Raw genomic sequence first — 27,858 nt, 5'->3', positions numbered from 1 at the left:
AAGCTGCTTTTAATGATTCTATTTGAGGGCCGAACACAGTGAAAGTAATAATTGTGGCGCCTCATTTGATGCTCCTGTGGCGCTCTGCGGGCGTCAGATTTAAAAATCCCAGGAGCAGCAGAGAAGCAGCAGCGTTTTATGGAAAATTACACTATTTATATGAAGTGCCCATATTTTTCTTTAGCGTTTATCAGGCCAAGGAAGCCTCAGCTGATGGAGTCAGGAGCCGAGCAGCCCGGCCAACAGGATAATCACGTTAGCAGTTAAAGTTTCTGCAAACCACAGATACGTCCGAGGTTGTTATTCGTACCAAATGTGGCAAACCATGTTCACATCATATGATTATGAGCTGACTTGTAGATTGGGAGGTCTCGTTGCTGTTCGAGTTACACCACCGGATACTTTTAAGGGTGCAATTTGCCTTTTTTGTGGTAACAAAGCTGGATATTTCTGACAGGAATTAGGGACTAAACAGAATTACTTCATGGTACTTCAGAGCAACTCCATCTGTGACCGGGACGACCAAGTCGTGTCTTTTAATCCAAACTTTTTGGATGCCTTTTTTTTCGCACTTAGAGAAAAGTGTTAAGGTGACATTTTAAAGATCACAGTATATTATTTACATTCTGCCCTTCTGGCAGTTTGAGGGAGACGCTTCAGATTTGTGTGGTTTTATTTTCCCACCATCAAACAGCAAACGCAGCGAGGCAAATAAAAGCTTTTTAAAGAAGTGAGCTGACAGCGAGAGAGACGAGGCGACACCAGAGGACAGCCAGAGCTAACGATAAGGTCGAGCTAATGATACTGAAAGTAAATCAAACAGGATCTCAGCCGACAGCGAAACACAGCTCGTCTCTGCGGCTGTCTGAAGAGAGAAGACGCCACCTGACAGGTAAACAGGGGCGCGATTGGAGGGCGAGTGACGGTTTTATTTAATTGGCTTTGAAGTTAAACATCACAGTCATAAATTATTCTGCAGAAGATGTTGTTAGAAGGTAAAGTCTATTTATACACATTTATTTTTCAAAGCAGATATCACAAAGTGACACAAATAGTAAACATGCATAATAAGTAGAAAAAAATACGACATAAAACATTAACTTAACGAACATTAACACAAAACTACAACACGGCAGAAACTGACATCAAGAAACAGAAACTAAATCATTAAACCCTTTCTATGTTGACAATGTGATTTGATATATTATATATTATATTATAAACACACATCTAAAGATTTTAATAGTACTTCTCATTAAAAACGTAAATGAGAAGATTAAATGTTAAAGTTTCTCTCAATGACGCACCGACAGTGTGTGTGTGTGTGTGTGTGTGTGTGTGTGTGTGTGTGTGTGTGTGTGTGTGTGTGTCACATTGAGGGCACACTCCTGTCACTCACCTTAATATAAATATCAGAATTAATATTTGGTTGCTAGGCAGCTGTATTGATCCACAGTTGCCCGCGGCGACAGGTGGTGTGGGATTGGTAAATTGGTCTCTGGCTGATTGTTTTATAGTGACCCCTGTCACACACACACACACACACTCACACACACACACACACACACACACACACTCTCCTTAAATGGAGGAATTAATTGTTGATTGTTTGCCGTCGGTAATTAAAATCCACTTTAATTAAAATATGAATCAATTTGATCGAAATGACTCCAATTAAAACCTGAGTCTGGTGCTTTTAATGGAACTGAAGAGAAGGTTCCCCTTTAAACACTGTTATTAGTGTGTGAGTGTGTGAGTGTGTGTGTGTGTGTGTGTGTGACAGCAACATACTGGTCACAAACTAAAATCAGCGGGAAGCCATTTGTGTCCAAATGAGCTCTTTAGAGTCACTAGCTTGCATTCACACGGCTTTGTTTACTTGCTAAAAGCTCTTTGTGGTTTTAAATGTGTGTTCACTCTCTCAAACATACGGTAGGAATCACACATTCTGCCTCCAATGTGTTATTTAAGTTGAGTTTTATTATCAGCAAATTGTACTTTATGATCAAAAGTAAAGATAAAGTTGGTGTTTTTGTTTGTTTTTGTAAAACGCTTCTAGTAAACTGAGGAATTGGAATGTGACTCCGTAAAGAAACTATTTGCTATCAAATAAATAAAGTGCAGTAAAAAGTGAAATATTTGTCAAAGTGGAGACATTCAACTTATATCAACATCAAAACATCATTAAAGATTCAAAAGTACAATTTAAAGTAAATTGAATAGATATATTAACAAGTATTAGTGTGAGAAAATCAGTGTGAAGAGGCTGAACATTAATGCAATACAGTGTATTTTGTGTAAGTGCAGTGTTGTAGGCGATGCACTGGACCGTCGGGGTGAAGACGGCGAGCCTGAAGCGAAAGCGTTTGATTTACCAGTTGATCTGTGATCCGCCGCTCGCTGCTGGTCTCGAGCTGTGGGCTGTGACCGAAAGAATGAGATCATGGATACAAGCGGCTGAAATGGGTTTCCTCTGCAGGGCGCCTGGGTTCAGTCTCAGAGACGGAGACTGAAAGAGCCAGTTCAGGTTGTTTGGCCAACAGATTACATTCCTCTGGAGGTTTTTCAGGGTGGTAGGAGGCCGCAGGTGTGACCCGGAACAGACTCGAGAACGCCTTGGTATCCCCCAAGGAGGAGCTGGGAATACGAAGCAGAACATGGATGTTAATGACATGAATGCAATGAAAGAGCAGTCAGTATCTAAACTGTCCCTGTCCTGTTATTCTTGGACTGATTCTTGGACTTTTTTCTAGCCACAAGCTCAAATTAACATCCACACACAGGACGGTTATTGTGAGCCTGTTATGTGATGCTCATTTGTTGGAACAGACACCAGCTAATGGCTACATGGCCGTTACTCACAGAACTGTCTGCTTTTGTTCTCGTCGAATTCAAGCGATCTCCTTTGTTCTTTATTTAAGTATTTTAGCTTCTTTTGGCTGTGTTATTACTTTAAGGACTGCCATGAGTAGACGAGATGCTGTTTCAGCCCATTATTAGTGTTCCTTCTTTAAACGGTTGTTATCTTCTCTTTGTCGACAGCGATGTGAAAATTAACTCCAACACTGGGTCTAAACAGCCCGTTGTTAATTGGCAGTACAGTGAATATTAACTCCAACTGGAACCATCATCTCAACACGTACTCATTAGTCCTCACAGTGACATAAATCACCATTTCCAAAACAACGTGCCTGTTGCAGCAGAGCTTTATCTAAGACATGCAGTTTGGTTTGGCTTGATTTAATGCTTCTGATCTCAGTATATATTCGTACCTATGGCGTGCTCCTCCCCAGATATGTAACTATAGCCCTATTCGCACAGGACTAGTATTAGCTTGAGAACTTATCCTTATCTTAAGAAATTATCCCACTACGTCTGTGTTTCGTGCAGCGCATTCACACGGTATAAGCGAAGTCTTTGTTTTACTCGATTTTACTGACATTATCCCCTGGGTCGATCACGTCGTTGGAGCAGCACAACTGTTAGATATGGATATTTTTAATATAATTATAACTGGTGAGCCTGTTGAAAGATAGAAAAATGTTCCTTACCATATGCTGCCACGCATGTATGTAATCATCTTTCGAGATTTCGCTCTTCTAATGAGCCTCCTGAATTTGCACCCAAAATGCTGTCTTTCATTTATAATTGCCAAAGCAGAATCCATAATTGTCAACTGGGAAAAAGGCATGGAAAACACAAAAAACCTTAAGAAAAAACAGAAACGACCTCAAATCACAGAGATGCAGATTCACACGGGACTAATATTATCACATGACCTCTGTGTTTGGCGAAATAATGTAGGTAATTTGCGGTGGAATTTTTACTTATGGCAGATTAAGATCACAGACGACCTCCGCAATTATTACAAATTACTGGAGGTCCCCAGGTTATGCTAGTCCCATGCGAATAGGGCTATGATGTCACAACAACATGGACCACAAGGACTGTGGTTGTTCAGCCCGGTAGAATTGCATTTACAGCTTCTTCTCTGGTGCTAATCTCAGGGATTGTGACGTGTAGTTTCCCCAGTAAACACACCGCCCTCTTCCGCTGTTCTTCTTGAGTTATATTTTGAGTTATGCTTCTTACTGCTGGAGTGTCTCTGGGCTGTTGAGAGCGGACAGGCTGGATGTAGAAGGAGCAGGTAGCCCTCCCTGAGGACACTGTCCTGTCCACTCTTGATATCCCAGAGACAAGAGAGACAACAATGAGACGAAGGAGTCGGTGTGTTTAAAGGGGAAAGTACGATTGGCAATCAGCTTACCACCGCTAGCAACATAGACACACCAGTACACGTGTAAACAATCACGACAGCGTAGGCCAATCTGCGTAGAGCCGACATGCAACCATATATCTGGGCAACAAACAAGGTGTTTACGTCTAGGAAAAGATTGTGGTTTGGGTTTTAATCAGCAGGTGACTTATGTTATTACAGTTAAGTAAGCATACATAATCTAAGTCGGAAAGGGTTTAGTCTATAAAACATCTATAACAGCGGCTAACACACCTGTTTTGTTTTCCTGGGATCTTTCCTAAACTCAGGTCACATTACTCTCAGTTCTGCTGGGTCGAACTTTGTGAGTAATCTTCATTCTGCAGAGCTGAGTTCCTCCTCCATCATTCAGTCAGTCCGTCTGCCTTTCAAAAACCACTTATCTCCTCAACATCAGCTACTGAGGATCATAGAAAAACAACCTTGTGTGAGCTCAGGTGTGATGCAATTTTGAGATAATCGGTGAGTTTTTTTAAAATACACCATGAGTCTGATATGTGGGGAATTCTCTCAAGCAGTAAAGGAGCTTCTAAAGGAACAGGAAAAAAGATTCAGTCATTATCTGCTCGCCCCGTTTTACACATTCTTTAAACAGGAATCTATCACTGTAGCTGTTAAGCTTAAAGCGTTAGCGTGCACCCCTTCTGAACTGGTTGACTGAACCTGATCACACATCAGTGGTGTAAATGACGTCTTTTCAAATTGATCTGAGATCCTGGTTACTGACATCTTTCCCTCCGACTGGAAAGAAAGGTTAGAAGATTGATTTTTTCCTCTTTGGACTGAGCTACACTAAAACTAAACTCGTCTCCCCAATCTTTGCTGCCAAGATAAAACTAAACACAAGCTGGAGAAGCTTTGAACAATCACTGACAGTTAAAAATATGAACTCACCTGGTTTGAGCCTCATTACAGACACTGTCATTCGGTGCCACAAGCTTACGTTTTGGGGAGATTTTGTCTCAGAGTCAGGGAAACATAGACGGACAGGTGGATTGTTCACTGAAAAGGTGGGTAGTTGAAAGTCAGGGTGAGTTTCGTAGTCCACAAACTGTCTTGATTGATTTGCAAAGACGTCATTTACTCCCTTCTTTAAGCCAAAATCTGTCTGAAGCTTCACAGCAAAACAGCGTTGCAGCATTCTCCTAAATACTTGAAGTAGCTGGAGACTTGAAATGTAAAGAAACAACCCAAAAAACTTCAAATGGCTCCACAAAGCTTGTCTGCTGTAAGTCTCCCGAAGCCCCGAGATCACAACCTGATCTGAAGACTGTGCAGTTAACACTTTTATCTCAGCAGCCACGGTGATGATTTTGACTTAAAAGGGGGTTTAAATAACGTCTTTTCAGATCACTCGGGATCTCTTTACCGTGAAGCTCCAGAAATGTTTTGTAGACTTTCGTCCCTTAAAGCATCAACATTCAACTGATCTGAAAACCTAAAAATCAAATTCACCCCTCACACAGTATTCCGCGGACAGCACATTTAACCTCTGTGGCTCTCTGAAGAAGACAATAACCCTCAGCCGTTTCAGCTTGACTGATGTCGGCTGGCTGCTGCAGCTATTACACTCTCACTTTCCGTCCCTCCCTCTCTCTCTATAACACAGTTGGTGTCGCTCGCTCCATTTCCAGCTGACTGATGTTGAATGATCATCGCTGACCATCGCTCTCTCTCTCTCTCTCTAATGTCTTTCTATCTGATAACTGAGGCAATAAAACTCAATCCAATTCCAGCGGCCATTACTGACATCACTCTCCCCTCTCTCTAGTTTACAGTGGCAGGTGCCATTGACGGTCGCAGTGGGAAATGAGTCCAGTGTTGGTTCAGAGAGCCTCATCTGGATCAACAACAAGACAGGTACGGTCCTGACGGTGTGCTAGAGTAATGAAACACTGCTTTTTAACCTTAATTGAAAGTCTCCATAACAGTTCATTCTAATCATCCTGCTTCACATGGGATAATGAGCCGATAGCTTTGGGAATATTAAGTTAGGTTAGCGGCACAGATTAGCTCCTGATCACATATTAATTATCTCATTATCTTGAGATGTGTGATTTGTGTTTAATGGAGAAAAAAAGTCTTGCTCACAGGGATTTTACTTTGATGAAAAGCTCTTTATTTTTTCAGTGTTTGTCGGCAGAGGGAATAAACGTCCTTCTGTTTGTGTTGTTCTGGAGTTCATGGAGAATGAAGCTCATTCTAGGTCTTCTGTTTTTAATCGTTTTCTGGGGAATTAAACTTTTTTTTATTCTTTTATGGAGAGTGAAACCCATTGGTTAGTTTTTGAGGAATAAGACTTTTAAGTTCTGTTTTTGTGTTTTAGAGGATGGAACTCTTTCTAGGTCTGGTTTTGGAAAATAAAGCAAGTTGTTTTCAAGAGACAAAAACCTTCTTTTCTTCTTGTTCTGGATTTTTTTGAGGAAATAAAGCTAGATATGCTTCGGTTTTTTAGAGTTTTTGCAGTTTGCTTTGTTTTTTTAGAGTTTTTACAGTTTGTGGTTTTTTTCTAGAGTTTTTGCAATTTGCTTTTTTTTTTTAGTTTTTATAGTTTGATTGTATTGTTTTGCTTTTTTGGAAAATATTTATTTTTTAGATTTTTTTTTCAAAGTTTTGTGTCTATTTGTGAAGAATGAAAATGTAGTTATTGTTAGACTTTAGGTTTTCGAGAAAAAAGTTTATTCCAGGTGTGTCATGGAAGTTAAAACTCATTCAGATGTTTTGCTTTGAACTTTGGAGACTAAATATTGCTCTGGATTGAATAAATTTGTTGTTAAATCTGTTTTTGGAGAACACAACTCAGTCTCTATAAAGCTGGTTTTGCTTCAGTTTTTGGAGAATTAAGCTAATTCTGGTTCTAGTTTTGGAGATTTGAAGTCTGTCTGGGTCTGATTTGGGAAAATAAAGAGTTCTTTTTACCGTTTTTGTCTGTTTTTGGAGAATAAAGAATATACTGGATATGTACAAGGAGAATAAAACTCTTTCTGGTTATGTTTTTGAGGAATAAAGCTGGTTTGAGCTTTTGGTTTTAGTTTCTGAGAAGAGAACTCTTTTGGGTCTTTCTCTGGAAAACTTGAATGAAACTAATTCTGGTTCTAGTTTTATTCAGGAAATAATTATTCCCTCTGGTTTAGTTTTTTGAAAGTAGAACTTGTTCGGCTTCCAGTTTTGAAGAGAAGGACCATCCCCGTTCTGTCTTTGGAGAATTAAACTAATTCCCGGTTTGTTTTTAGAAACTAAATTGTTCTAATTACCTTTTATTTCAGTTTTTGGAGAAAGACTGCATATACTCTTGGGGAAACCACTCATTCTGGTTCTGTTCTGAGAAATAACCCGCTCAGGTTGTGTGTATTTACAGCTATTGACAGGTGGTGGACCTGTTTTTGGTAGAACTCCAACTACTTGCAAAGTACGTGGTGATAGGAAGAAGTTTCTAAGAGCAAGACGTCAAGACAGTTTAGTTTTAACCAGTGGGAAAGAAGTTGAGAAAGTGGTCCGGACTTGTGTCAGAAGCTATTTTCCTCTCTTTTCTCACCTGGCCGTTAAAAAAAGAAGCTGACAACCTGAACTCAAAGGTGCTGTCGGCACGATAGGTGTAAAAGATCTCACAGTTTATATTTAACTATAGGTTTTATATTCTCTCCTGCATTTTGTTTAGTAAGAATACAAGTTTTTGTTGGTCTTTTACGCACAGATTCCACCCAAGATTGCAAATAATTACCAGATATGTTCATCTGGCCCACGTACAATGTAGAATAATGGCACCCCAGTTCACTCTTAACCAAAACTGGAACTGGCACTATTCAGGGTCTTATTGGTTCACTGTTTGCTGGCACATGGCCTGCTTATGGCTCAGATCTGGCAAACAAGAGTGGACCCAAGTGCCATCATTCCACCTGGTATGTGGGCCAGATCTGGACCACATACCACCTTGTAGTCCCCAATAACGGATCCATTGCATCCATATGAGTCCTCCATATTTGCTTGACTTTTTAGGGTCTTCTTTTTCTGTTATTATTATTATTTCAGAATCCCACATGATTGGTCAGATGGATGACAAAACCTGGTTGCTAGGCAACATCAACCAGACGGGCTACTTCCGCGTGAACTACGACCTCCCGAACTGGAAACTGCTGATCCAGCAGCTCCACAGAAACCATCAAGTATGACTGTCTGTCTGTCTGTGAGGGAGTCTGTCTTTGTTTAAAGGGGAATTCCAGTGTTTTTAAACCCAGTATCCATATTTACATGTTTTGTAGTCTAAATGATTCATACTCACAGCTGCAACGGCAACTACGACTGTCAGAGTCACGTCCACTAAAAGTGCCTGTTTTTGCCACCGACATGAGGATGTTCTTCTAAGTGTCATGACAGGAAAGACTCTTATGAAGAAAGAACCTTTTGTTGAATAATAAGATCTTTTTTGAACCCAAAACACAAGTTTCACTCACCGAGAAGTCTGTCTCCTAAATCTGGTGAGAGGTGAGTTGTTGCGGGAAGAAGACGGTGGAAACGTGACTCGAGTACGTCGACGAACCGCCAGCAAGACTTTATATCCAAACACATGGCTGACTGAGTGATTCTGACGATCTAGATGAGGTAACAACTGTAACAGCTCATCTCGTGAGATTTCAGAGCAAGACTCTCTCCTTGAAAGAGACTTCAGGCGCTTCAGGATCTTTCTCTTCAGATTAACAAAAACGAGCACTTTGTGGCGGACGTAGCTTTGATGGTTGCAGTTGCCCCAAAGGATCACATTGCAGTCGTTGCAGCTGGAGGATCTCGTGGACCGATCCCAAAACGTCTGAATGATTTACACACCCAGACATGTAGATACAAGGCCCAGGTTTAAAATACACCAGAATTCCCACTTGAACTCTCTCTTTGCTTTCTGTTTTGTCCGTCTCACACTCTGCCTTCTCTCTCAGATCATCTCTGTTGGAAACAGGGCGGGACTTATCGATGATGCCTTCAACCTGGCCAGGTGAGTCTTCCTTTGACCACAAAACATAAATATTGGTTCAAATATGATCTTAAAACCCGTTTCATGACATTTTTATCAGCTTTAATGTCTCCATGATGGCAACAGTCACGACAGGAGGCGTTATGTTTAACGTCCCATTGTTGTGAACGCAATATCTCAAGTACTCCTTAAGGAAATGTCTTCAAATATGGTGCAAATGTTCACTTGGACTCAACATTGAACTGATTAGAGTTTGGAGCCCAAATGTCAAAGTTTAAGGTCACTGGGACCTCATGGCGCCCTGCTCTTGTGAGCGCCATATCTCAAGAACGCATTATGGGAATGTCTTTGAATTTGGTGCTTTGACTCGAGGATGAAGTGATCAGAATTTGGACAATTGACATGATAATTACAATTGAATGTGGCTTAAAACTGTCTGATAGGGTGAATTGATGAGGTTATGACATTTGATGCCCAAAAGGTCAGAGGTTAACTTCACTTCAACGCCACAGCAACAGGACCGGTGCATTGAGGCCTCTATTTATCATTTCTCTGGGTTCATAAGCTCGTATCTGTTTATAGAGATTACCCGTCTTTCAACTTCCAACCCCAATTTCATGTCTCAAGTTGCTAATCTGACTGTAAACACACGGAAGAGGAAGTATTGGCTCAGACATCCGTTGGCTACACCGTCAGCCCAGAAACGTTGGCCTTTGCCCCCCGAAGCTGAATCATCATCAGACGAAAGTTAATCCGTTCCAAGATTTAAAAACCCCCTCGTTCAAAGAGTTCTGTCTTCACAAACACACAGAGTGGAGCGAACGCTGTATTATAACAGAAGACTGTGGTGGACACAACAATCTGTTTCCTGTTCAGACGGCCTCATCTGTCTCTGAGCCTTTGGAGACATCCGGACTCAGAGGGAGACTCCAGCCGGGCTGATCTATTGTTTCTGTCTCTTTCTGTTGGCTTTTAATTGCTTCACTTTGAGGCGTCTGTTTGTTGAAGAGGACGGATGATGTGTCTGCCTCCCTCAGATACGTCTGTTTTGATGGACCGGGTTTTCTGAACGGACGGATACATTTCGTCGTTTGTTCAGCTGACAGAACCGAGGAGGTGCTTTTGACGGAGTTCAGCTCAGACCTTTGGATTCTCATACACAGATTTACATTCACACGCGGGTCGTCTGGATGGAGCTGATTCCCTCACATCCACAACCTCGTCGGCTCCGGGATTAACACTCTTGCTTTTGCAGAGGGAGTTTAGCTTCTCTCTTTGCATATTCAACCCTCAGTCGCGCAGCCTCGCTTTGTGTAGATGCTGAAAACCACAGGAGATAACAGACGCCATTATAAATGTGATTTTACAGCACTTTTACACCTGGAAATGTATCTGAGTCGGCCATTGTTGTGTGACATCAGACTTGAGTGGCGTTTCTTTGTAGTTTTTCGAGCGCGACTTGTCTTGAAACGCTGCATTAGGAAACACGGGCTGCCACTCATATTCCATGGAGGATGATTGACGTTTCTTGTAATGTTAACTGACGCTTGAAAAGTCAAATTGTCAGCCTCCTGGTGAGTTTAAAACCAGCCACACAGACGCAGAGTGTGCGAGAGAACGAGTAAATGAGGGCGTTTCATGTGGCTCATGTATTGAAGCAGACATAAATAACCATCAAACACTCAGCGGATCAACTTGTGATGTTTGGGAGATTTCAGTTTCAGTTTCCTCCTCTGATTTTTCCACATTTCATCCCGTCATCACATCCGTTCAAACACCAGACAGACACACGAGTCGATGCAGCAGGATCACTCTTGTTTTTGTTGTGAGACGATCGGGCTTCAAATGCCACCATAATTTTTTTAATCCGTCCGATTTGTCTTTTCTTTTTAAGTTCTTACTGTCATGAAGTGACATTTAGCTCCCAGTGAGGCGGGCGGGCCGACTCGTGGTGATTTAGATTTCACCAGTGGGGACGACACTTTGACAAGTTAAAATGTCATCCTGACTGGTTGTAATCTTAAAGGTCTTGTTTGTGAGAAAGAAGATTTTTGAGTCTCATTCTCAAAACGTCTGTTACCGACGCTTTGGGATAGTTGGTCGAGTAAGCATCCAAAAAACGTCAACATTTATTTGTGTTTTCACGAGTTGGGAACGTTAAAAGAATATTTATATGTTCTGCAGCTGAGAGCGTACGTTACAGTTTTTATTAATTTCAATGCACGTTTTTCAGACACAGCTGAAAACGAGGAAATGGATGATGTAAAAATAAAGATTTGTGAATGATCTGTACACCTACACTTAAGTACAGAAGTCTGTATACATGTCGACTCTTCTGCAGGTTGTAAACGGTACAAGCAGTTCAAGGACATGAAGAATAAGTACTGACAACAAGTGTTCACTGTGGATGGATTATGTACATTTCCTGTTTAACCCCTTAAGGAACATAGGAACACCCTTCACCAAACAAACACCCTTCGTAAAAACTAATAGTTTTAAGCATCAGATCTTAACAGTATATACTCACTGTTGGAAAGCTGAGACTGTCTTGATTATTTTATTCAAACACAAAGGAAAAAAGTTATTTCCAGACCATGTAATAGCCTTCTAAACTCACCATGACACAACATTAGAAAGAGCCCTCTACCGCAAGAAGCAAGAATGCCTACATACCTTTGGAGTGTTCCCTTTTTCCACAGCTACAACGTCATGCCACAAGTTTTTTACCCAAAACTAGCTACAAGTGTCAAATAAGCAAGAAACCCTGCAGGGTCTTAGCTTTCATTTGAGACCAAGATTATGTTTCTAGGTAAAGGGGTTCTCAAGTTATAAGCCTTTGTATCTCAGTAGGAGCTCTTGGAAAAAAAGGACCCAAGTAAAACACACAGACATGCCTTTAGAAAAAAAAATTGTGAAACATTTTTAGTCTTTTGACCTCAAGTTTTGAGTGTAGCAAGCTGAGACCTGTGGCTATGGCCTAATTGTGTCTGCTGTGTCCATAGACATACCTGAACCCTTATATCTTAGTCAGTTATTGACATTTGAATTGGACGAAAACCAAAACCTGTGTTCCAACCTCTGTAACTCTGAGTCAGTATGTCATAGAATCACACTTACACTTCTAGAAAATACTTGAGGGTGTTACCTTTCCAATGGTGCCAAGCACATCCCTGAGTCTCAAACTATGTGGGAGCTGTCATGCTTTTAATTTCGGTATGTAGTTTTGGAAAAAGAACCTTAAAATGGGGCGTTCACTAAGAGCATAATGTACATAATCCATAAGCTGTTGGGTTGAGAAGGGTTAAGTGTGCTCGCCATTTTATTTTTTATGCATTCTGGAGACTCGCAGACACAAATCATGTCGCTGCGTTCGCTCCTCTTATTGAAAACAAGCCACAGTTATGGACAAAAACATGTGAATCAGGCCGAGTTGATAATAGTTTCTGTTCCCGGAGCGTCACGGCTGCCAGGATTACACCGCCGCCTGCAGAGGAAGTGACAGAAGCACTTCAGGCTCTGCGAGATGACCGTCCTCGCCGCTGCATTCAGAGCCGACTACCTGCGTGAAAATAGAAAAAAAGGGGGGAATTCAAAAGCAACCAGAGCCGGACGGAAACTGTGATGATGAACGAGCGACCGGCGAGGCTGAGAGAGAGAGAGAGAGTCGTTTCTCATCGTGATGTTTTCAGCCCGAAGCTTTTTTGAGCGCTGTGACCAAAATCTACTCCGACACAAACCCTACAGCTCAATCTACCCCCTCCTCTCTCCTGCTTTCTTCTCTGTTTGCCTCTCTCAGCCATCTGTCTGCTGTCATGTTGAATGAGCAACAGCTAGACGGCGCGATGGCGTCCTCCTTTTTATTTTGGTGTGTGTTTTCACAGTTGTGTGTGTGTGTGTGTGTGTGTGTGGTGTGCGTTGATGAGTTGGGCGCTCAGCAGGAGGTTTGCGTCGGGACAGGAAAAAAAAGACACACAAGTGCAGATCCGTTGATATTCGCTCTGACAGCAGACGAACGCTCGTACTCCAGCCTGTATCTGTCGCTATGGTAACGCCGAACATCACAACGCCACATCAGAGGACGCGGCGGCGAGGCGTTGTGGTTCTGATGTGGCTGTCGTCTGGGTTTTGTAGGCCTCAGAGTCCTTCAGAGAGTGTTTTTTTTTTTTTCTAAAGAGGTCAAAGATGTGTTTTTAAGTGAAGAGCTTCACTTTTAACAGCTTTATATGACCAAAGTGGAAGAAAGTCCCTGTCGACGGAGCGTTGTGTGGATTCTTCTGATGTTCACACAGACTGCGTTTCACTCAGTGCTGTCGGGGTGGCGCCATGAAGAACGGAGCTTGATGTGGCTGCTAACAAAGGACGTTATATTCACAGCGTTGGAGGCGGAGCTCCGTTCAGTCCTGTAAAAGCTGCTCAGCGGCGTTTTGAAGCTCGTCTTCCCGGCTGTGCAGCACTTCTCTGGACCGAGCCGGCTAACATGCGGTTTATGATCGTGGCGCTCTTCTAGACTTTCAGAATGTTATTGGACCAAATGACTCACATTCTGGGGTTCATCCAGCATTTCACAGACGCTTCTTTAACAATGTAAAAATGTGGGAAAAAGCAGTTTTGTGCCGCAGTGCATCCTGTGATGACACCGTTTGGGCGCTACGAAAACTGCCCTCAGAGCCTGGCGCTCTTCCTGTGGGCTCGGTGGTACCAGCCGACACCATCTTGGTAGAAGTTGACTTCAACTGACTCCCAGTTCATCTCAAAAAAGAATATTTTACTGTACATTAGCTGTAAACTAGTGTGCAACAGAAGTCATGGAGGGTGTGTGTTTGTGTTTGTGTTCGGTTTTGCCACCGAACAAAGTCAGCACTCACCAGAGACTCTGTTTCTTTCTGTTATCCTTCAATGTCGTTTCTTTTTCTTTCTCTTCTCTGTACATTCATGCAGTGAAGTACATTTCCCTCCATTCAGCAGCTGAATAAGGAGACGACGGTACATTACAGTATCTCAGCGCCTGGAGATAAAGGAGAAACAATGCCACTTCCTGTTTGGTTGTGTAAAAGGCAGACGTGTGTCCTTGGTGCTGCAGAACGACTCGATCTCATCCGGGATGAACAAATCATCTGCAGCGACCATGAAAAGATGTTTTATCCTCTGCTGGGTCCACAGGTCGGTCCTGCAGGAGTTCAGCCTCTCTCAACATAAAGACTTTGTGCAGGGGAAACGCCTCGCGAGCTCCGTGACAGAAGTGACAGAACACAGCGACGTTATTTCAGCGTTTTGCTCTGATTGCGATCATTGATTTCACTTCTGCAGATCTTTAATCTCTGAATTAATCTGAGAAATGCTGATTCTGCTCACACTTCTACCGGCTGAAGCTTGAGTAATTCATGGGGCGCTAAATGCTTATTGGTGGTGGCGGGAATGTGTGTGTGTGTGTGTGTGTGTGTGTGTGTGTGTGTGTGTGCGTGCGTGTGTGTGTGTGTGTGTGTGTGTGTGTGTGTGTGTGTGTGTGTGTGTGTGTGAAGCTAGTTTAGCAGTAATAAATGGCTGTGTCTCTGTGAGTGTGCGCTTAAACTCTGATGGATGTCGCCTCGCCTTCTGTGTGTGTGTGTGTGTGTGTGTGTGTGTGTGTGTGTGTGTGTGTGTGACCACTGCAGTCCCTCGTTAGCTCTCCACTGAGCCTTGCTAATGGCTAATGGACAAACAATTAACTGGCCCTTAACGAAGTTAACAAGTTAATGAGCTCGTTAAGGCCGGGAGAGAGACACACACTCACACACACACACACACACACACACACACACACACAGACTGTAAATGAGAGGGAAAATTGAAAATCTATAAAGTCTTCACTTCTCTGTGAACTGAACAACCTGACTAACAGATTAAAGCTCTGCTCGTCCTCCGGAGCTTTACTGAAGCTGTGAAGCTCGTTTAGAGGTCGAGGGGTTTATCCTCTGAGGAGCACGAGACTTTACCTGTCTAACATTTAGAAACCTGCACAAACCCAAGTCCAAACAGTCTGTAGACGTTCAGTAGAAGTACTGATTTATCTTCTGTACTCCAGTACAGTAATAGATTACAGTTCTGACATGTACTCAGAGTATCAGAGTAAAAAGTCTCCCTCTGAAGGACATTTGTGCTCAAAGCTAACTGAAGCTCACGTCATATTAATAGAATTCACAGACTATTAAAGTTAAAGGTAGAATCAGTAGGATTTGTTCCCAGCTGTTCCTGAACGCACCACAAAGACAGTTGATTGTTGAGTCTCATTCCCAGGACGTCAAATAGACACATGTTGGGTTGGTAAAGCGTCCCGAGCAGCAACAAAGAGAGAAAATCAGAAACTCTCTGCAGATACGAGACACTAACACGCCTTTTCTCCACATTCCAGTCTCCCTCTCTGTCTGTTTACGCCTTCTTACGGCTTTTACAATCAGTCCTGTGATGTTGGGAAATAAAAATAATACATAATTCACCTCAAATGCATCAAACTAAAGTAACGAGCCTCTTTTAAAATGTGAGGAGGAGAAAGTTCAGATATTTGTGTTCAGATGGAGAGAGGAGAAGTCACAGAGATACTCAAGTAAAGAAACCTGAAAAATCATGAGAAAAGTCCAGTAATCTAGTATTTGTACTTTGTTACTTCCCACCTCTGTTTCTCAACTGGACCAGTCCTCTGCAGGACTACAGTTGTGTCGACACCAGGAAGTGATCGATCCCGTCCATGTGGCCTGACTGTAACTGCCTGTGAAACTGCAGATTGTTGTTTTCAAACTTCAACAACACGACAAACATCTGACGTGTCAGTTTGCGAGCTCAGCTAGCCGTTTCCAGTCTTCGTGCTAAGCTAACTGGCTGCTGAGTCCTTGTTGGCACGTCTTTCTGCTTTTAGCAACCCTCCCGGCAGCTTCTTCAGGGTAACAAGCCCGACCTTTATCTAAATGAATTGGTATGGAGCTATAAATTCACTTTCAGTAATCGCTGGGCTGTATAGTCATCATATAATCTCCTCTGTGCTCATTAGAAGTCCGTCTGCAGCCGCAACAAATTGGTCGAAACTGAGCTGGATCTCTGCTGTGCAGCTCTCACGTCACGGAATTTATTTTCAAAATGCTTTAAGTGGTTCGTCTCTTATAACATCTCCGCTGTCGCTTCATTTTTAACGTTCAGCGCTTCATTCGACACTCCTTCCTTCCTGTTCCCTCACAGATTTAGTATTCAGGGCCTGAGAGACTTTGTCTTTTATACAAATGAACAAGTGGCTGTGGAAAAAGTAAGAAGACACTTTATAAAAGACAATTTTCGTACAAAAGGATTGAAAACAAAGAGTTCCAGGATGTTTCTTAATATTGTTGCCTCTCAATATCTTTTGAGGAAATGAGAAAATACTTGGAGGACGACGGCGGCGGCGGCGGCGGAACGAAATGAAAAGGCTGAGAGAAAAATATCTTCACTGAACAACACGGAGACAAAAGGAAACACTTGTCGTTTCCTTGACGACAGGTGCCGCGATGTTCGCCCTCGTGCTGAAGTGGAAAACACTGATGCAGAGATAAAAAAAAAAAAAGGCGAACGGATCGATGGTCACCACTTTCTCTCGCTCTGCCTTCTTGTTTAGTCCCGTGGCTCGTTTGAAGCGTGTAAACAGGAAGTCTCAGCGAGCTCAGTGGATTATGGTAATGCCTCAGAGGGCCCAGGTGCATGATGGGAATGGAGATGAGCGTGCGGAGGTTGGTCGAGGTGGATATTGAGGCAGATTATGGAAATATGAAGGTCTGGAATTTAGAGTTTCCTCGGCTGTGCGAAGACTTAGAGAGTCTTATCTTAAACAGATTAACTTCCTGCGGAGGTCTCTCTCTCTCTCGCTCGCTCGCTCTCTCTCGCTCGCCCATTCCGTCTCTGCAAATTAAAAAACAGTCCGAAAGACATTTTCAGTACCAGAACATCCGTCCGTCCGTCGCTCACTTTGACGGACAGCTCCTCAGTAAAGGTCAGCGTCGGTCGGACATTCTCTCCCGCTTCACTCTCATCGGTCACTTCGCTCCTCAATCAATAATTAGAATAAAACCAATAAAACCAACATCACCCCTGCAAGTTCACTTTCTGTCCTCGACTGGCCGCCGCATTCATATTCATGAGGTGGTGGGTGGGGCTGAAGGTCGATGCAGGCGGCAGGTGAGCGCCTTCCAACCCCCCAAAACATCATTAATGTTAATGAATGCACAAAGGAAGCTCGTTAATATTCATGAAGCGGTGGCTGTAACCCGGGCAGCTAAATAGCTCCGATGGCATTTAGAGGCCAAGTTTTTCTTAATGTGTTCACACTGTAGTCTCACACACACACACACACACACACACACCACGGAGACCTGAGGGCCACACCTGAGGGTTAAAGAGCAAATGTGCATCAGGATTTGGCTTCAAATTGAATTCTTGTACCTGAATTCACCTCTGTGTGTCCCGGACTGTGTTTTATTTAAAAAGATTGGAGTTCGGAGGAAGAAAAGCCGTCATAAAATATGAAGTACGGGAGGCCAAATGGGCCAAAAATGCACTATAGTTATGAAAAAAAGTTTTAAGAAGGGAAAAAGACCAGAACATAACAACACAACAAAAGCACAGGAAACAACACAACACATGATGTGACACACATTTATAAGATGACGACAAAGTACGGTGGCTGGGATGTGCCAATCCAGGGAGCGAGTTTGATTTAATTACGGGAATTTGGAAAACAGAAAAAACAGAAACCAGTTTGAAGTTTCCTGGAGATGTGTTAAAGAAATAAGCAGATATTTACTATTAACTCAGAGGATCATCATTAAATAATATGGGGTCATTTCAACAATTATTGAAGTAATTGTTGTGATAATTTGTGGGCAATTACTCGGTAATTACCACCTGCTCACTATGAAATTAGCAGATCTGTAAAATTAAGTTTTATTGTGTTTTGTTGCCCTTTGAAACAGGACTTGGTAGCAGTAACACGAGATTTATCACACAAGAAAAGTTCAATTTATAAGTAATTTAAGGTGTGTATGGTCTGGCTTCAAATTTAATTAATTTGTATGAAAGGCCAAAAAGGGCAAAAGTGCGTTTCATTTCTGTGTTGCATGATGTTATAATGTTAAAGGGGGACAAAACAGGAAACACCCAAGTTACTTTGCTACTACAGTGTGACTTGGTCTTGGATAACCAGCGGCTAATGTTAGCAAACTACAATCCTGCTGTCCAGTTAAAGTCCAGTAAAAATGGAAGGACATACAACGTTTGGGGCCATAATTTGAATAAAAACTCATGTTTACGTGATCTTAACATTCGGTAAGAATATTGACTTTTCATGTGAATGGCAGCTGCTTTAGATTGTCGATTAGCAATCACACCTTGTTCTCAAATTTGTGTAATACTTATATTTTATACTTTCAACAGCCAAAAGAAAAAAGGGCAAAAACGTCAAGACATTTTTTTTACACAATTGTGCATATAGAGCCAGTTAAATGCTCTTTTTAGTGATTTGAAGTTGTTCTTGTTTGTTGTTCTTCTTTTATTTCCACCATGATTGACTCTGTTGTGTAGAGATGATGTTAAGTTTATCATTAAGGGAAATTGTGATGTCGTGAGTCTGGATTTAAATATGTGACATGCTTTCAAAACGTAACCGTCCTCTTTTTCTCACCTCTCTCGCTCCTTCAGGGCCGGGTACCTCCCACAAGGTGTTCCCTTGCAGCTGATTGGCTATCTGCCGGAGGAGACGTCCTTCCTGCCGTGGCATTCGGCCAGCCGAGCGCTCTACCAGCTGGACAAACTGTTGGACCGCACAGACGAATACAGCCTGTTCAGTGTAAACACCCAATCAATCAATTACCATCTCAATCAGTCAGTCAGTCAGTCAGTCAGTCAGTAACAGCTCCATGTTAGCAGAGTAAACTGTCCCTTCAGCGCTGACAGCTGGCTGTCTGTTAATTAACACTTAACGGTGTGTGTGTGTGTGTGTGTGTGTTTCATGTGTGTGTTTATCCAGGACTATGTGCTGAAGCAGGTTGCGTCGCGGTACCATCAGATGGGTTGGCCAACGAACGTCCCTGGAAACGAGGGAAATGTCCTGCAGGCGTCCTACCAGACTGAGTATGCAACACACACCACACACTCCTCTTAATATCATCATGCTAATAACACAGAGGGCCCTTTTTTAATCACGGAAACACGATGCCAAGTGCAAAGTGGCAGCTCTGTGGTGCACAGAAGGTGTGAGCGTCTCCAGGCACAGCTGCTAATGTGGCTCACGTATGTGCAGCCGCACAGTGTAATCAAATATTAATGATTATTAAATACAGTCAGTCACATCACTGCCAAACACTGGAAGTTAGCAGGAATTTACTGAGTCACATGTTGTGCTTTGGAAGCTATTAGTCATCAAACCATCCTGTAGTTTCTCATGTTGCAGAGGTTAACTAATGGCCCAGAGGGTTTGCTTGTTGGCCATCTTGAATTTATGTCCACAAGAGTCGTGAAAAACTGATTTTCTGAACCACACAACATACAAAGACTAATTAACACCATTCTTTATATAGTCCTGACACAGTGACAAACAGTTGCGAGAAGTTTATTTCTACAAAACCACCAATAAGTTAACTTTCCGTTTGTTTAGGTTGAATTTTCTATTTGTCTCTCATCACAACACTGTTCGTGCTCGAAAAACACCTGGTTGGTGTTAGAAAGACTTCCTGGTTTGACTTAAAATACCTGATTTAGTCTCAGAGATGGTCTGACTTACCGTGAGAAAAACCCTGTTTTGATTGCCATTTTGCAGCCTTGTTGGATATAATAACTCCACCTCCTGATGTGATAGTCAGCTAATAATCATGTTTTATTGTGAAAATCGAGTCAAACCTTCGTGTAAAAACATAATTATGATACTCGCCGCCGTCCTGCCAGTGGAGAAGTGTCGATCTCAGAATGTGACGTAACCTGGAGGACAGTTAAGGTGGAACTACTGTCTTCCAGCAACAACGCGACGCGAGATCTCACATGACTTTTTCAGCTTTTGATTTCAGTATCGTTTCTTATATGAGGCTCCTTTTTCAACTTCAAGGTCAATATTGTTTTTCGCTAACGACAAAACAACTAATTATCTTGCGTTTATATGGAACTAAGCTTTAGGAGCGTTCCACCTTAACTGTCCTCCAGGTTACGTCACATTCAGAGATCGACACTTCTCCACTGGCAGGACGGCGGCGAGCGGAACAAGCTACTGCTAACGTGAGTTGTTCAAAAACCTTCTTTTTAGTAAACTCTGTGTACACAAACAATGTTCTCAATGCTCGTGTTCATGTGTAGAGACCCTGGTGATACTACCAGCAAAGTTTCATGTTGTGTCGAGACTTCTTACTGTTTTAAAAACAGAGATTTTGATGCTATCGTAAAAGTGCCCGTAGAACTCCCATTGAAAATGAGTTTGACCCGAAAACGAAAATACGGTAAATCTTAAAAGTGCCTCTTTCATCGTAATTATGCTTTTATACGAAGGTTTGACTCATATACATTCACAAAAAAAGCCTTGGTTGTATTTTGGCGAGAGTTTCACTTTAGCCGACATTGTATCCTGGACATGAACACATCGCTGACAACTGAAAACCTCAGTATGAGAATATGAACTTTAAGAAGCCGTGCACAGTCAGAGTGGTTGTTGGTTTACAGATAAACCAACTTGATCAAGACGATGGCAGTTTCTCCTCCGCTTCCATCCTCTGCTGAGTTTAAATAAATAATTCCCCTCTCACACCAGACAACAAACCCACTAACACCCACCGCCGTCTGGCTCCTGTCTCAAACACTCAGGTGAAACAGGTGAAGTGAAATGTCTCGTTCCTCGACACGATGCATCTCATTCAGAATATTCTTAATTAAGGCTCATCAAGGAAAATTAAACTCCCACACACTATCAGCTTAACTTGCAATTAAGTTTCATAACCAAAATGTTTCGGCCCTCGATCTTCTCCTACGCACCTGTCGATTCTCAGGTGTGCGAAAGCTGCACTCTGTAATTAGGACTCTTTAAAAACAAGTTTACATCTTCTGAGTGTCTGATGAGGTGTATGATCTGCTGCTTTTTCACTGATTTCATTTATTTCCGGCGTCTCCTGACAATTAAATAAGTCAATCACTTATTTTTAGGGTGTTTACCTGCGTTTTCAAACCTGTACATAGATGCTAATTTAGTGTAAAAGTGGTATAAGTTCTGGATCTTTGTCTGAACTAGATGCAAAAACTGGTTTCCACCGCCAGACAAGACATTTTTTAAAAAGAAAAGTTCACATTTTCCTTCCTCTCCGTCCGTCTCCAGGGAGCTGCAGAGGGAGCTCATCATGTTAGCTTGCAGCTTCGGGAACAAACAGTGTCACCGTCAGGCCGTCGCCTACATCTCTGACTGGATCTCCAGCAACAAGAACAGGTAAAAAAAAATAAAATACACCCACATATACACGCTGCACATTGTCTGTACTGGTGGAGCTACAGGTTGCTCCGGGAGTGCACAGAAAAAAAACAGTAAAAGACGACTGAATTATTCTATTTGATTGGACGGTGCAGCTGTGAGGAAGCTGTGGACTCTTTCTGTGTGCACATGTGAGTTCAGTCGGATCCTGAGCCGAACACAAACACTCCCACAGACACTCGGTGCATCTGTTGCTCACGGCTAACGTCTGTACAGTCGGTTTACTGGCTGTTTGCGGCGATTAAATTCAAATTTTCCGGCTGTCAGATTCATGCAAATGGCACAAGGCGGAAAAATATGCGTCTCTTTCCATCTGCACACCTTTAGGTTTGAATATTTTACTCTCAGTCATGCTGACACCGAGTGACAGAAGTTCTGCTTTGACTTTTTGTAAACTGTGAAAGGTAACAGACACAACATCCATCATGCGTTTGTTTTAGTTTCTTTTCTCCCTCCTCCTTCCTCTAACTTTTTCTCTTTCATGTGCCGCTGGTTCGTTCGCTCCCTCCCTCAGTGGGATCTGCAAAATTAGATTTCAAACAGCAAATCAAATAGAAACAGATGCTGGTGTGTTCTGTAAAGGACAACGGGGAGCCGGTGATAAGAGACATGCTTAAAATTAAAAAACACTGAATTAAACACCGTCTCTGACTCCAGCCTGCACGACCATTTTTATGAATGGATTCTTGGAGAAGAAGTTCTGCGAAGGAGCTGCAGCGGGTCACGTCCTCGCTAATATCCGAAAACATGTTAACGTGTAGGCTGAACGGTAAATATTCCTCGCTCTCTCCCGGGCGGCTCTCGTGACGACCTTTTGGCTGCGAGTTGGAAACGCCCTACTTTCCTGTGTGGCCTTTGAGAATTTGAGAGGCAATTTAAAAAATGCTCCACGCTCGGCGGTGAAAAAGTGCAGGGTAAGTCCACATTCATGCAGGATTAATCTCTCCAGGGAAGATTTTTTTTATATTTCATGCTCTATTCAGTGATTTTAATCCCATCTGGAGAGCACATGTATGTGGTTTCCCTCCCCGTGCCAGCGTATTCATTTCAAAAGCACTTTTTATCAAAAGGCTCTTATAATTGGAGTCTCATCAGGAGGAGGCTCATCCGACCTGTCTCCACGAGAACACACGGATCTGGACTTAATGTAGCACTCTCAGCTCATTAGTTCTGTACTTTCCAGTGATGTGTATGAAACTACAGTTACAGTGAGGACGGTGAGCTTCTCATGTGAATGAATCAAACAGCAGACCTGCGTCACACCTGCGTCTCCTCCGTGTTGAAGGGTGTCAGGAACCACCTGCTGTAATATGACTCAGGCTCAAATCCTGTGCAGAAGAATGAGTTTAATTACAGCTTATATTTTAAGGCCTTCATCCCCCTGGTATATTAATCATGTCCCACTGGGGTTTTATTCCAAATTAGCCGTCTAAATGGTCCAAAAAGCTAAAATGTTTTCAGACTCATCCAAGTGTGGCTGCAGCCATTGATGGATTAACCTGGTGGGGGGTCCTGGGGCAACAATGAGCTGCTGGGCCCCGATGTAACCCTCCTTCCTCACACTCCCATTGTGTTCAGTGCTTCTGTGGTGGAAAACTACCTGAGCCCATGAGGTGTTTTCATTAAATGCATTCAGTACCATGCAACAAATTGAGCACAATTTGGAAATAATTACGGAAAATGCAGAATATGTCTTTTTTTTGGGGGGGCTCCTTGTCAAAACAAAACACAAAGACTTGCTGAATTAAGGGGGTCGGTGCAGAGCCAGAGTCACATGTCAGCGACGGGAGGAGAGCTCAGAGACTTTTTGGATTAAAAAGTGGATTTATCTTCACTCCTGTTGATCAGCCTGACTGCAGCAGTGATCCGTGGAGGTGAACTCCATCGTGGTGTTCATGCTCTGTGATATCAGACTGGAGCTGGAGAGAAAATGATGAACGTAATGTCACAGAGAGAGAACCAGAGTGTCTGGTGAGTGCTGAGTTGAGTCAGAGTTGACCTGAATAAATGATCCACGGAGAAAACCGCTTCGCTGCTGGTGAACACATCATCAAACGTGAAAATCTATGTGACGTGATCGAGGCACACACTTTACATGAGGTCATTTCTTTGCTTGATGTCTTCATGTTTCGTCGTGTTCGCCAAAGTCTTTCCTCATTTTCTGTATCCTGAAAGTACCTTCAGTAAACTTGTAGATTTGGGATACTTTAGGTACACAACCCAACAAAACTTATAAGAACCATTAAGTTGTCTTTAGCCATGCTAGTGGTGTGTGTTGTCATGAAGTTTGGAACATACGTTTCTTTTCCCCTGTTGATGAACTTGTAATATTTAATCAAGTGTCAAAACTCAGATCAGTCCAACGCTTTGAAATCGCAATCAACTTTAGCTGTACTTTCTTTTTAGTGCTAATTTGCAAATCTTAGCATGCTAAAATCCCAAACTTAGAGGTTGAACATAATAAACATTGTACCTGAAAAACATCAACTCCAACTGTATTTATCTGTGATGGGAAATTGGACATAAAAACAGCACATGTGAGCCAGTTCAGCTCTGAATAAAACACGTAAAGTCTCACTGTTTGTCTCGCATATTGCTCATCGATCATTTGTCATCTGCCATCGTGCTTAGTGAAGAGTCACGCTTCTGAATTGGACGCTTCCGTTGGCCCGGACGGCCGCCCTCACAGCCAGCCGGAGCGTCTGATTCAGAAGGCTTGGCTTTGAGCTGCGCTGTGGACCCAAACCGGAGCCACACAGGAGCTTTACTGGGCTCAAAGCAGAGCGGAAAAGTTGCTCTAAGTTTCTCGTCAGGACAGAGAAAGATACTAGAGATATGGAGAGGATCAGCCTGGTACAGAATGACGCTTATTGGGCATTATTTGAGACTTATGCCATGATGCAAATCATGTTTGGCAGGAAAATGAATGGAAATCCCTGGCAAAAATAAAAGACCCAAGGACCCAAGAGAATGGGCTTCACTCACAAACAGAAGACGATAGGAGCTTCAAATCACTTTTAACACAATCCAAAGTTTTATTTTATGGGCTAACATCTCCCATTATGATGTATGAAACTGTTGAGGAGTGATATAAACAATTAGCTGAGCTGGTGCTGATTCTGGAGATGTGTAAAACTTGATGATTCGGTTAAATATGACACCTTCAGACCTCCTCAAACTTAGTTCTTGCCCTGCTACGTACGTCTAGGACACACTGCTCTCTGCACTGGTAATGAGTATTGGCATTGGATATAAATCATGAGTCAAGGAGTCGTTAAATACAGCGTGGATCGACTTTCAACAGATTCATGGCTCAGCTTCACAGGTCCAACGTTTTGGAGCCAATCCAAACAGGCCCATAGAAAACCAGCATGTATATATTTATTTATGCCGAGGCGAATAGGGACCCAAAGAAAAGTTGAAAAAAACCCGAATGTAAATCAGGACTGATCTAAGAGACACTGACTCTGGTGGTGGTAATTTATCCCGTTCTCACAGTTCGGGCTGCTGCTGCTGCTGCTGCTGCCCTCCCAGCACTGATAATTCAAATCACCAATCAATAATCCCTCGGGTTGAATCTCATTTTATTTTAGAAACAGAACAGGATGGTGGGAACGGCCACGCTCAGCTAAACTACTCATGAACCTGACACGAACACGCCTCCCGCCACTGCTGTCCGGCGTGATTGACTTCAGGTGTCAGAGCCGTCAGCAGCCACGAGGATTTCTTAACTGAACTATGACCATTTAATTCTGTCTGTTTAAAGGATGTGTGATGTTTTAATCTGGACGGACACTGTCAATAATGTATTTTGCATCTTAGCTGAGGTGTGAAGCAAAAAGAAAACATCACTAATGACGTTGATTCAAATATCGGCGGTCGGGTCGGTCGTTGTAGCCTGATCGCCGCTCTGGTTAAAGTAACCGCAGTGATCTCTTAGAACTCAACACTTCCTGTATCTGTTTCAAATTAAAAGCCCTCTAGTCTTTTTCAATGGATAGACCCCCCTTCATTTCTCAACAAGGCTTTTATTGTGAAATATTACCAGGAATGTGTTGCGGAGAACTTGGACGTGACAACTTTGGATGTCGCTTCTGTAATCTTTTCTCCAGTTTCATTCAGCTGACGTCTTGTTTTATAATTTTGGTGTTGAACTTAAAGGTAAAGTGACAGTTCCAGTCTTTCGATGTTTCATTTACCTGCAGTAAATGAACGCCATCTCGCCGCCGGTGTGGAGAAGCAGCGATGGAGGGAACAAGGACAAAGATGTATTTTAGCAATCTTAAATTAAAAGTCCTACCTAAAACACATTTATACAGTTAAGTGTACACTATGTTTTTAAGCATTTTTGGCGCGTTACGTTGCCGTTTAACAGCCTTTTCCTTTGGCGCTACATTCCCTCAACCGTACATCGACCGTATTGATACGCACAGGTAGATTGTAGCACAGCACACTAAAAAATGCTGGGTTATTTCGTCAACCCAACTGCTGGGTTATGAAATGTGTAACCCATTTTGGGTCATTATATGGGTTTTGGGTTATTATTTGGGTTATATTTGTGCAACCTATGCATTGGGTTAAATACAGTTGGGTTATATACAGTCTATGGTTAAAATCCATCAACCCAACAAACATCAGTTGACCCAGCACTTGGGATGTCCGCGGGCATTATGGACGTTTCATTAATTAATTTGGTAAATGGCTAAAACCAAACAGATGAACTGCATCCGTGTGTGCTTCCATGATATCGACAATATAAAGATACTTCTTTAATACGTAACGCAAGACGGACAATGTGAAACCTTCAACTTGGCTCGCCGCGACGAGGATGATCTGTTGGGTTGCCGCTCGGTGCTTCGTGGTGGATGACGGGAGAAGTCGACGTGATGACGTGTGACGTGTTGATGTTCAAAGCATAAACATCCCAAGTGCTGGGTCAACTGATGCATTTGGGTAGAATATATAACAAATATGTGTGGTTAAAACAACCCAGATTAGCTGTTAATTTGACCCAGTATTTGGGTAGAATATTTAACTCATCTGTTGGGTTAAAATAGACCAACCCATCTTGCTGGGTCAAATTAACTAATGCTGGGCCGGTGCTATATTGACCCAGCGGTTTGGTTATAGAACAGCCCAAATTGGGTTATTTTTAACCCAACTGTTTTTAGTGTGAGGTAACACACTGACTATGAATAAGCACCTCAAACAACCCCACATCAAAATACCTGAACTATTCCTTTAATCCCTAATAGAAGACAAGCTAAGTTGAATTTTTGTGAGAATGACGTGTCGCAGTTGTCCTGGTGGACTGTAATCATGAGCGCTCATCACGTCCCCGTCGAAGTGCGACATCTAGTGGTGGAAGGTGGTTTTGCCAGTCCAGTCGGGTCTCAGGCTTGATACCAGAGTTTGGGACTTGATTTTGAAAACCCTGTTTCTTCTCAAAATGCCCGTTTATGCCCTGTGATCGCCAGTTGTTCAGGGAGTAGAAACAGTAGCTCAGATTTTAAACTTGACTAACAGACCTCAGCCCTGTTGCAGCAGAACTGGACCCTACACGAGGCTGATTAAGGGGAGCGTATCCTTCAAAGGAGCTGCCTCTCAGATGGTCAAATAGCTTCAGAAACCCCCTCCGTTGTCAGATTAGTGGTGTCTGTGTCTGACTGTAACTCTCTGAATCCGACAGTCTGGCTGGATTTCAGCTCTAGCTCTCTATTTTACAGCAATCCATGGCCGTTAAAAACAAATAGCAGCTCATCTCAGCAACAAATGGGTCGATTTTGATCATTCGGATGGCAAATTCTACATTTTTCTTAGCTGACTGAAGCAAATCAAGGTGAAGGTTTCATGATCAAGGTCAATATCAGAGTTTTGTTGGACCTTAAAGCAGGTGAAAGATGGCTTTGTGGCTTGTAATTGGTAGATTTTGATTATCTTGCCACCAAAATGTATCATTGGGGGTTAATTTCCCATTCGGCTTTAGCGAGGTTGAGGTCACAGTGCCAATCTGTGTTCAGGTCTTCACTGTACCTTCATCCTTCAAGAATCATTTCACCTCCATGTCTTAGATAATACCTGAACATAACACGTTTCATTCAGTCAGTAACTTCTTCTGTGCACTTTCGA

General features: G+C 42.5%; 1 protein-coding gene across 1 annotated transcript in view; it reads left to right on the top strand.

Moving 5' to 3' along the window:
- LOC115595542 (thyrotropin-releasing hormone-degrading ectoenzyme) overlaps window positions 1-27,858 on the top strand; it is a 181,225-nt gene that overhangs the window by 141,023 nt on the left and 12,344 nt on the right. Inside the window, exons 11-16 of the mRNA XM_030440159.1 lie at window positions 6,048-6,136; window positions 8,306-8,439; window positions 9,205-9,260; window positions 18,930-19,077; window positions 19,258-19,361; window positions 21,580-21,687. Coding sequence (XP_030296019.1) covers window positions 6,048-6,136; window positions 8,306-8,439; window positions 9,205-9,260; window positions 18,930-19,077; window positions 19,258-19,361; window positions 21,580-21,687 — 639 coding nt within the window. The remainder of the gene's footprint in view (window positions 1-6,047; window positions 6,137-8,305; window positions 8,440-9,204; window positions 9,261-18,929; window positions 19,078-19,257; window positions 19,362-21,579; window positions 21,688-27,858) is intronic.

Source organism: Sparus aurata, chromosome 14 (genome assembly GCF_900880675.1).
Source record: "Sparus aurata chromosome 14, fSpaAur1.1, whole genome shotgun sequence".
NCBI classification, from domain to species: Eukaryota; Metazoa; Chordata; class Actinopteri; order Spariformes; family Sparidae; genus Sparus; species Sparus aurata.
The sequence above is the reverse complement of the archived record's forward strand: the minus strand, read 5'-3'. Positions and strand labels throughout refer to the sequence as shown.